At 37.1% G+C, this 12,045-nt stretch overlaps 1 protein-coding gene across 5 annotated transcripts in view; it reads right to left on the reverse strand.

Moving 5' to 3' along the window:
* LOC135207478 (inositol hexakisphosphate and diphosphoinositol-pentakisphosphate kinase-like) overlaps positions 1 to 12,045 on the reverse strand; it is a 173,083-nt gene that overhangs the window by 159,255 nt on the left and 1,783 nt on the right. For 2 of the 5 annotated variants that reach the window (XM_064239224.1, XM_064239226.1), the window contains exons 2-3: positions 6,947 to 6,989; positions 1,442 to 1,621 (exon numbers count right to left, since the gene is read on the reverse strand). In XM_064239224.1, coding sequence (XP_064095294.1) covers positions 1,442 to 1,594 — 153 coding nt within the window. In that variant the 5' untranslated portion in view covers positions 1,595 to 1,621; positions 6,947 to 6,989. Of the gene's footprint in view, positions 1 to 1,276; positions 1,301 to 1,441; positions 1,622 to 6,946; positions 6,990 to 12,045 lie in introns of those variants that run through there. The other 3 variants (XM_064239225.1, XM_064239230.1, XM_064239231.1) reach the window with 2 other exon arrangements.

Here is a 12,045-nt window from a genome sequence, read left to right on the forward strand (position 1 = left end):
GATCATATATATAAATATATATATACATATATATATTATTATATATATATATATACATATATATATATTAATATCTATATATCTATATTTATATATTATGATATTCTATATATATATATATTATAATATATTCCTTAGCTTCAAAAACAGTGTGCTTTAATGGGCCTTTTCTTTATACTAGAGACTATCCTGCTTTAACAGAATAATTTATTTACATATATAATACATATATATATATATTATATATATATATATATATATATATATATATATATATATATATATATATATATATATAATATGTATGTATATGTGTGTCAGCGTGTAAAAGTTAATAACTTAGTGACTTAAGAAGGATTTGATAATAGATGAAGTTCGGGTTTTAGATTAAGTTAGCCTTATATCAGCATGGGCCTTTACATAAAGGTAGCGTTTCAAAGGGATTGAGAAGTAAGATATGGACCTATGGACTGATCACAACCTACCGAGACGATATGAGAAACAGGCACCACTGATCACAATCGCAACTACAGCGATTTCACGCATATACAGGCTTGCCAAGCGTACTTCCCCTCGTCCAACGAAGGGAGCGTTCTTCGTGTTTAAAAGGATGTGTATGTACATAATTATTTCAACACCTAACAAAGACAAAATATGCTTGAATTGTCAGAACCAAACACATTTACTTTTGAAAAGGAAAAAAAAAACAATATTCACGAAAATACATAAACATCTCACATCCCGCAAGATAGTGAATGATGAGTTAAGTTGGGAACCAGTTTTACTCAACAGAGAGCAAATTAGATTAAAGTCAGCGGGTTATGTCACTAAGCAAAATTCTTGATGGATACATACCCAACAATAGGAAAAAACATTTACATCCAGATAAATATGAATTTTCAAGTTCTACAAGATTATTTCAACATTTAAATACGTTAGCTAAGAGCAATTTCGCGTTGTGATAATAAAACATTAGTAAATACTACAATGACCACCACAGTCCAAGTCTACAGACACAAAAACGCTCACATCATGAAAAAGCCTTGACTATGTTGGCCCACTAACGTCTAATCATTCTATCTGTCAGAGACGAACCACTTTAAACTTACCGACCAAGACACTATAACCTCCACTGGCTCTTTTAGGAGAGGGCAGAGACATATTTACACAGTGTGTTAGTACATGGTTATGGTATTAATTACTTGAGCGAACTACGCTATCAACAAAATACAAACATCACATCCAAGTCTCTCCGAACTGATTATATTATAATTACCATCACCATCACCACCACGAACTCCCGTTATGCAGTCTCTGGATGCACAAGTCCACCTTTTAATAGCAACCTACTGGACTCAGCACATTCCAACACCACAAAGAGCAAATCGTTATCGGGTGAGGAGAGTCATTCAAGACAGGACGCTTTCGTTCCTTTCCCTACCATGAGAGCGTAATAGCAGTCCCAATAGGGCTCGGCCTGGACGAGTCCGTCGTCGTAGTCTGTGATGTAGACGGCGGGGATGCGAGCCATTCGAGAGGAGGTTGTTGTGACAGAGGAAGAAGAGGGTGAGAAGTTTCGAGGGCAGGGCACCATCTACTCTCAATACCCACTTACACTATACTGCAAAGGGAGGGCCAAAAACACATTGGTCTCGGGCGCACACAGTATTCTTCTTTGCAATGAGCACCACACTCCGTCCGTAATCTTGCTCATAAATCTCCTAGAGAAAAACCTTTGATGAGGGCGCCAGCCACAATGTTGTGCTGAACGGAATGTTTCCTCATACCTAAATGAAAGTGATGACAAATGTAACCAAGAAGTGCCATGACTGAAAGACTTACTCCCAATACCGCTGAATGATGTCACTGCATCGTGAACTGAACACTATTGTCAGGAGCAGCAGTATATTCTATTTAGTTCTATCAAGATTATGATCATTGAAAACAACTCGCATCGAATAGTGCTTACTAATCTGGGAAGAGCACTAATAATAATAAAAAAAAATTAACAAAAAGAACGGTAGGCCTTCCCGTACTCTAAATATCAGCCAACTGACGCGACACACGATGAAAAAAGAAGGGTTGCAATATGCCAGAATATAGTAATGAAGTTTACTGGACTCACGACATATTTAAATCAATACAGGAGGCAACAAGATGAAACCGCATTTCTACCATTTAACAGGGCACGACCGAAACGTGGAATATGGATGGTGGAGTTAAGGTATCAACGTATTAAACGTCATACAAAAGAATGTCTAATATTAGTAAATTAACAAATTACGCCTCATTTTACTTAAAACAAAACTGCAGAAGTATATACTCCTATATAATTTAATGATAATCCCCTGCCTTTTAGTGATGACTATATCTGAGAGGTATCTTGTCTTACTTCAGTCCTTATTATACAAAAAAAAAAAAAAAAAAAAATTAAGCTTATGCACTGTACACTAAAATCGAAACTATTTCATATCTAGTAATTACCTCTATATAACCAAACAAGAAAAAAACTAGTTTTTATTTGACCAAACGCCATGATTACTGATACAAAAGGCTACAGAAGGACCCTTACCGCTCCGTTATCTCTCCATTTCACAATCTTTTACGGCCACCAAACTCATAATGTGGGTTAAGACACTTAGCATGAAGATAAGACAATTGGAAAAGTACTCCGTTCTAATTTTTGAAGGTACTAAATGTTTAATATTACACCCGTCCTGCTGGCCACTTCAAATTTCCCTTTTGAAAGAACTAAATGTTTAATATTACACCCGTCTCCCGGCCAGGCCATTCAAATTTCTCTTTTGGAAAGAACTAAATATGTTTAATATTACACCCGTCCTTCCCGGCCACTTCAAATTTATCTTTTGAAAGAACTAATGTTTAATATTACACCCGTCCTCCCGGCCACTCAAATTTCCCTTTGAAAGAAACTAAATGTTTAATATTACACCCGTCCTCCCGGCACTTCAAATTTCCCTGAAAGAATAAATGTTTAATATTACCACCCGTCCTCCCGCCACTTCAAATTTCTCTTTTGAAAGAACTAAATGTTTAATATTACACCCGCCCTCCCTCCCGCCACTTCAAATTCTCTTTTGAAAGAACTAAATGTTTAATATTACACCCGTCCTCCGGCACTTCAAATTTCCCTTGAAAGAACTAAATGTTTAATATTACACCCGTCCCTCCCGGCCACTTCAAATTTCTCTTTTGAAAGAACTAAATGTTAATATTACACCGTCCCTCCCGGCCACTTCAAATTTCCCTTTTGAAAAGAACTAAATGTTTAATATTACACCCGTCCTCCCGGCCACTTCAAATTTCTCTTTTGAAAGAACTAAATGTTTTAAATATTACAACCCGTCCTCCCGGCCACTTCAAATTTCTCTTTTGGAAAGAACTAATGTTAATATTACACCCGTCCTCCTGGCCACTTCAAATTCTCTTTTGAAAGAACTAAATGTTTAATATTACCACCCGTCTCCCTGGCCACTTCAAATTTCCCTTTTGAAAGAACTAAATGTTAATATTACACCCGTCCTCCTGGCCACTTCAAATTTCTCTTTTTGAAAGAACTAAATGTTTAATATTACACCCGTCCTCCTGGCCACTTCAAATTTCTCTTTTGAAAGAACTAAATGTTTAATATATTACCCGTCCTCCCGGGCCACTTCAAATTTCTCTTTTGAAAGAACTAAATGTTTTAATATTACACCCGTCCTCCCGGCACTTCCAAAATTTCTCTTTTGAAAGAACTAAATGTTTAATATTACACCCGTCCTCCTGGCCACTTCAAATTTCTCTTTTGAAAGAACTAAATGTTTAATATTACACCCGTCCTCCTGGCCACTTCAAATTTCTCATTTTGAAAGAACTAAATGTTTAATATTACACCCCGTCCTTCCTGGCCACTTCAAATCTTTTCAAATTTCTCTTTTGAAAAGAACTAAATGTTTAATATACACCCGTCCCTCCTGGACCACTTCAATTTCTCTTTTTGAAAGAACTAAATGTTTAATATTACACCCGGTCTCCCGGCCACTTCAAATTTCCCTTTTGAAAGGGAACTAAATGTTTTAATATTACACCCGTCTCCTGGCCACTTCAAATTTCTCTTTTGAAAGAACTAAATGTTTAATATTACACCCGTCCTGCTGGCCACTTCAAATTTCCCTTTTGAAAGAACTAAATGTTTAATATTACACCCGTCCTCCTGGCCACTTCAAATTTCTCTTTTCTTATGAATGCTAACCACGGGAGTAAAAACAAAGTCTATGAATCACCTGAAAACGCTGACCGCGAGAAAAATATCAGATGCCATTTCAGTTTGGATTAAAGTTGATAAAAACACACTAACAACGATAAAACGGGATTAAATTGCTATAAAATCACTAGTATTTCACAATGTTGTTGTCAAACACCGAAAATGAGAGAGAGAGAGAGAAAAAAAATTCAACGCTAATGTATCCTACGCATAAAATATACAAGAGGTAAAACTTAGTACAGTTTGAATGGTCACGCCATCTTTGCACAAAACCTGACACTAATTTATTCATATGATGGTAAAATCGATTGCATAATAGCTAACTTCATGTCAATAAAATCAATCGTGTGTGAGAAAAAGTGGCACAGATAAGTCCACAGCTGCCAACTAGCATGCACAACATCAATTTGAACCTAGGAATCGTACTGTACCGTAATCGGGTGGCACACACTATCTAATCCATACCGATTTGTTTGCCTGGGTCAACGTCTCTCTCTCTCTCTCTCTCTCTCTCTCTCTCTCTCTCTCTCTCTCTCTCTCTCTCTCTCAAGATCTTGGGTATAAATGGACAGGTGGGAAAGGAGGGGACTGAGAGGAGAGCAATATGACAAAAGGGGGGCGAAAAAATATATACAAAAATAAAATAAAAGAAATATAAAAGTAAGTTTGACTGTTAAATGTTCACCTTTCTAAGGATATGAAGCATAATGATCCAGAGAACAGTGATTCAGCAGTCATTTTTAATGGTCAACTCTCTCTAAAACTTCTGACGTGTTAAGCTTGATTCCTGAAAATTATCTAAAACATTCTAAAAATTCCTCTAAATCATGTAAACATACTGCGTTCAGATATAAACACGGTTATATATATATAGGTTTTAAAGACTGCAAATAATGAGCGAATTCTACGAATATTACCATTATTGGTATCGCGAAATACTCAAACGTCACACAACGCATAAGTTGGCATCAATCGTATTTTTTTTTACGGTATGAATGTCGACTCTTTCAAGTACAAGCAACGCATAATGTCCCAAAACTGTATTATGATACGTCACATAAGTACAAGCAACGCATAATGTTAAAACCCTTTAATTCTGAAATACGTCACACATCGCATAAGTTGGCATCAATCGTATTTTTTTACGGAATGAATGTCGACTCTTTCAAGTACAAGAAACGCATTATGTAAAACCCTTTAATTCTGTAATACGTTGATAAACTGATTAGTATTCAATGCTTATCCAATATAATCATTTAATATACTGCGTTAACAGTTACGTAAATAGATTACTGCTGGTGATAAAATCAGTTCTTAAAAATGTAAAAAAATATTCTGAACAGTATAAAACTAACAAAAAATGCTGCATTGATATCAGTTTCGGAGTCATGAAAGTGTACAACCTGCAAATAAAAAATGCAATCGTAAAAAGTCTTACGTCATGTCATTTCTGAGAATCATTTCCCATCACTTCCATTTTTTTCACTGCTCAAAACATTAACATTGACCTGTGACTTGAGTGGGGGTTGCATTACCAGGCAAAGCAAGCCACCAAAGTCAAGCAACTGCTGTAATAGATAATCAATGGACTGTGCCTACAGGGTGAATAACCCTTTCCGACAGAAAATTTCACTCACGGACATTTTCAAAGTTGCTGGAACTTTCTGCTTAAAAGCAGCTACTAATATACAGCAATTCTCCTGGAACTGTAAAAATCTTAATGCTACAGGGTTAGTGACAAGATATCATTTTCAAATACAGAAGAAAAATTTACGACCTGAACAACCAACCGGACAGATCTCCAGTGTGTCTGTGGAATCCTCTCATACCTTGAAAAGTATATAACTCGACTCACTCCTAAAATTACAACTTAATAGCGTGAAAATTATTTGTAACTAACTAACTGTAGATCAGAGGTTCTTAACAGGGGGTATCCATACCAATGAGGGGTATGAAGACCACATGCCGGGGGGGGGGGGGGGGGGTTGGGGGGGGGGGGGGGGGGGGGGGGGGTTAAGGGACTTCATCTCTGTATATTTGTATATATTTTATTTTAACATCTCTGTATATTTGTATATATTTTATTTTAACATGTCAATGTATACATGGTTACATTTTGTATATAACTATAAACTATAAATCATTTTAATTTTCTTGCAAGTTCTATTCCTAACTTTTCATAGATAAAGTATGAATTAAACTAAGTATATTAAGTTATACTATCAACAAATAGGGATGAAGTGGACTAAGCAAAGGGGGTAGGGAACAATATTGGGAAATTCATTGAGGGTCTGGAGTCATCAAAAGGTTAAGAAACCCCTGGTGTAGATAGTCTTTAAAATGTACTACCTCTTCACTTACCAAATTAAAGAAAAAGATGTATCTGTTGGAAAAGGAAACAACTATCTAATGAGTCAACATGAAGGGAAAGTGGGTCTCACAAAAGCCATGTTTTCTATTTGTAACAATACAGTCAAGGGAAAAAATAAAAAGGAAAATATGTGTTAAAGCACATCAAATACCAAGACACATATTGACATAATGAACGAAAAAAAAAAAACATAATATTTCACACACCCATATCTATGTTGACACTTTCACTAGACATACAAATTATAAGGTTCATACATGAACGTTAAATCAATAAATTTCATAACCCTTCACCAGTGTTCTACTCACCCTTCCTCCTCGAATTGAGGATTTCGGCATTCCACTATAATTCCTGGAAATGAGAAGAAAAGAATTACAACCTGCACTCAACAACAGTGCCATTGAAAAAATACAAGGTGGTCATTTATCATTCATAAACTGTTTATGAAGAACATATTTTTTATAACAGTGATACAAGATAAATTTCAGATTTCTAGGATGCTATACAAATGCCTGTCACTGTGCAACAGCATTACAAATATGGGAATCTTTTAATCAGATTAAAAGTGCACTGAAAACATAACTATAAGAAAGCCTTAGACCATGCAAAAGGCATAAATAATTATAAAATGAGTTTATATAAAATTAGTTTAAGTAAAAAAGGACTTCACAATGACCACGATGACATAACATAAATCTACATATCGTGATTCTATTTACGAATCAATATTTGGTCTGATGACCAGGCACTGGAACCACTATCTGCAAATAAAAAATAGGGCTCATAGTTTACCCGTTGCAACTATGAATTTACCAGTAAACTGTAATTTCCAATAGAAAAAAAGGTTGAAGCTTCCATACATTAGGTGTGCCACACAACTCAAGCTCTGAATAATGAGAGAAGAACTCGGGAGAGGCCTTAACATCTTCCTTTGTACGACACGAGTCAGGGGCATGGCCATGGGGAGGGAAAGACTCAACCAATCCTGTTCTCTGTGAGTGGGAACTGGGCAAGTGGTGCCATACAGAAGCATTAACTGAGATTGAGGCATGATGAAAAATGTATGCTACACAAGGCAGCCCAGCACATAAACCCAACTCTACATCTGCATCATGCAGCACCACTACAGACTGTGTAACTAAAGTGCCTATAAGAGCTACTGCTAGAGAGGAAGTGGCCTCGTAAGGTGTGCCAAAACCATGGGGTGATTTATCACCAGATGGCATGCGATATGATGATGTAACATGAACCTCTTACAGTAGGTACTTGTTGACATCATTTGAAGGTTGTCTGGAAGGAGGAACCTCCTCTGATATAGTGGGGGATTATGAAGTTTTGGATTGGCTATCCTAAGAAATATTCTCTGTCAAATCCTAGAAGTTTTGCTTCATTTTTTGTTGAAGATGAAACTATGAGAAACATACAGCTTACTGAATTTTGAGCTTCACTGCCTGCTTAGTTCTACCTGTGCTCTCACATGCAGAGGTCCCATATGCCTCAGAAACTTTTGACCTCTTAGTAATGTAAAATGCCCAGTAAGAAAATGGGCCATTCTTTACTGGTGTTGTTGATAAATTTCATTGTGGATATCTGAAGTGCTACAAAGTAAATGGGGGCCTTCTTGAAAACGGTAATAAAATTACGGTACTATCTGCCTCCTTAGTGCAGCCATTCACATGTACATAGAAATTATCAGTAATAAATACGGTTAGGAACAGCCAATGGTTCAGAAATACCATATTCATATACCTGCAGACAGGTTACTTGACTTATGAGGAAGTCTATTCTATAGTCTATAGGAAACACAGACACACACTAAGAATGAAAGACAAAGGGGAAAAGTATTGGTAAATACTATACAACTAAATATAAAGAGCTTTGAAGAAGTTAAAGGATCAAGAAAGTAATGACTTAATGGGTCAAAATGAAAGTGAAGAATTCTGTGAAAGAGACTGCAGTTATTGACAATATAACATGTTCTATACAGAGAATGGCCAGTTTTCAAAACTAAGGGCACTTTGGAAACCATATACATATACTCAGATGGTGGAAAGGCAGACTTTTCTGGGATATTTAGGAGATGACTGCTACTACAAATAAGGAGAGTGAAAAATAATGGATTCTTGTGTTAAGCCTAATCAAGGATTTCTAATCAACTGTCTAGGACTTCATGTAATGGCCTAGTACTACATACATATATGTTTTCTGTTGTAAAAAGAGGAGGGATGCCTGCCATTCAGGTTCCAACCCCAAGAGGAATCCAGGACTTCTCCCTTGCTAAAAGACAGCCAAACCTCAAACAGGAATTGAGGAAGTGGTAGCCATATTCTTATGTTAGGCTGAACAAAAAGAGAAATGACAGATTGTTTAACCCTGAAGTTGAGCTGAGGTTGACAAGTGGGTTACTGCAGTACTAGACAATATCACATGCAGAATCTGAAAATTGTAAGAAGAGTTGTCTCCTAATTGCGAGAATATCCAGAGGAAAATTATCCTGAAAGCTAAAATGGGTCAATTGAAATGATGCCAGTTCAAAATGAAAGACAAGGGAATGACAAAGCAATATTAAAGAAGTCTCTGCCATGCAAGGCGCACACACACACACACACACACAAAATCACTCTGCCTCTCTCAAAGAGCAAGAAGTTGAAGCTTCACTTCCAAACAAGGAATCTGTTACTCATATGAAAATCCAAGTTCACCATACTCCCTGAGCCCTAACAAAGGAGAGAACAGTGAGGTCATCTGTGAAGATTGTGGGTTGAGAATGTAAGTGCTTCCTTCCCATAGGTAACAAGGAATGAGAATAATTTGCTAAAGATGGAATGAGGTAAAGGTGATACTATGCCTCTGCATTAGACTCCTGAGGATCTTAAAAGAATTCTCCAGGAAGTGAGAGATGAGGCACTGTGTAACAAAGCCCCCTAAGAAAGAATAGACGACACACCTTCCAAAGCTCCTACGGATCAACACCCACTAATGATTCGCCATAGACAAATTTAGGAAAAATCTGGTAGAGAAAAGAGAAGGCAAGAAACAGTCATAAGATAGGATTCCTTCTTGAAAGGGCAAATGAAAGTTTGACTAAAAGAGTCAAACTTCATTTCCATATTAGCTATGGAACAATTGCTGTTGGTTATCCGAAAAGTGACCTACCAAAATTACAAGAAACCAAGTTCGGAAACCAAGTTCGGAAATAAGTCCAAGTTTAGATTAGTGACCAACAGGGAGTCTGACCAGACCAGACCCAAGACATATGCCTATCAGCAACAGAGCATGCAGCCACTTCGCAGGTAACTAACAGCAAGCCACTTGGTAATACAGTCAAAAAAGACCCAGTAACTGAATACCCTCACTGCTGAAAGCTGAGCTGATCATAAATAAAGCCAGGATAAATAAATACAAGTTATGAGAACAGTCTCTCCCCAGTTCAGATACAGCATAAGCCATAACAGAGGACAGGCACATGGTCAACAAGCAAAGAAACAGCTACTGGATCACTAACTATCAAGAGCCGCAAGGTAGAGGTGAATAGTAATGAATGCAGACAAGATTGGGCAACTATTATGCTTGGTCCAGTAGCACCTGACATGAGCTACACCCTATAAGAACATCCACAAATAGGCATAGGTTGCACCATTTCCATGCCATCCTATAGCTCTAGTCACACTGGACAAAGGCACTATTCACTTCTAAAATGACATTTTCTGCCATTCAGCACTTCATACAGTGAAAAGAGGGAGTTAGAAAAAGGGGAGTTAGAATGGTTGGGCAACATGAGAAAGATATCCAAAACTTACATGAGATCTAGTATAAGGATCTCAAAGTGAAACTTGGTGAAAGCCCCATAGTAGTTGCACTGAGAAATAATACTGTAGTTATGGAGGTTGAACAGAAAGGAGAAAAAAAAGAAAAAGAAGAAGATTCACCAGTGATCTGGCTGCTATCTTTGCAGAATTATCATTAAAATGGAGCAAATCTTTGCTCATTACTTAGAATGTATGAACTTGCCTAACAGTCTGTGCAACTTTTTATTACTACTGGAAGAGGCATGGGCTATGAGGGACAGTCATAAGCAAGGTGCTTTCATCAGCATCTCTTTCTAGGTTTGAATGGCAGAATGTAAAACTTACCATTTTCTTTTTAACAAACAGCCTTACTATAATTGTTAGCAATTGCCATAGGGTACCTTGAGTTGATCAAGAGATACATGTACACAATACAACAATGGTTCAAAAAGGCTACTCATCTGCAGAATCCATTTTTTAAAATAAAGGCAGTATGTAACAGTATGCATATTCATAAATCCAGTAGACAAACTTTTAAACCCAAAACTTTTTCTTAATTGTTGGGTATGTTTCTGCAACAATACTGTTGAATAAAGAACCACCCAGTTGTATCACCCCTAGCTAGAACACACCATCCTACGACCAAAGGTCATGCCTTAGATGCAATGCCCTTTCACACAGAAAGATATTTTATTACAGTATTTGTTTAGCATATGGGCTGCTTTTTACAGCAAGCCCAACTTAGTGAAAGACTGAACGTGGACTCTACAAGTTGGAGTTTCTTTGTGAGAGGTATGATACCAGTCTGGTTGTGTTGAGCCTAGTTCTAGAAATACGTAGGTGAGTGAAGTCTCCTTTATGGGAGAATAAACATGTCAGTGCATAAGGGAAAAAGGTTGCAGACAACAAATATGAAGCAGCTGATGCTAAGGATATTTTAATTCTTGCTTCAGCAATCAGTGGATCCATGTGGCCATGCCTGTTGTCTAGTTTTTCATGGAGGTGCCCATATTAAGTAAAAACAACTCAGTAGTCTAGGCCTACTTGTTACAATAAACACTGTGTGGGTGGGATGAAAACACCAGAAATCACAGGGTAGTAGTTTGATCAGGGCAAGGTAAGACTATAGGTTACATTATATTTTGACTCAACGGAACCAAATTAATCTTTCTGTAATAATCAAAGAATAAATTCCAGTAGGTATAAATCTGGACACGGGTGCATTTCTGCTTGGGTAATATACTGGTGAGTATTTCAATTTCTATCTTATAGTGAATACCTACTATAGGAGATTCCTGCTCGTTGCATCGGAGCAGCTTAAGACCTCTGCATAGGTAATACTGGGGAGCGTTGTATTAGGGCAGCTCGAGACCTCTACATAATACCTACTGGGGATAAGACAATCTCAACCAATTCACCATTATTCTAGTCCATCCTATTCTACGCAAGGCAACTTGAAGTAAACTTCTTATACCTATGCTACAGCTAACCTCAGCACTGGCTTTGAGTCTAATACTTTAAATTAGTTGAGGTTACCTATCCTACATAAGTAAAACTTTGATTGGTAGATCTAGGGTACTTATCTGCGGCGGCCTAGATTATGTCAGTTGCGGTTTTTC

Source organism: Macrobrachium nipponense, chromosome 32 (assembly GCF_015104395.2).
Source record: "Macrobrachium nipponense isolate FS-2020 chromosome 32, ASM1510439v2, whole genome shotgun sequence".
In the NCBI taxonomy this organism is placed as follows: Eukaryota; Metazoa; Arthropoda; class Malacostraca; order Decapoda; family Palaemonidae; genus Macrobrachium; species Macrobrachium nipponense.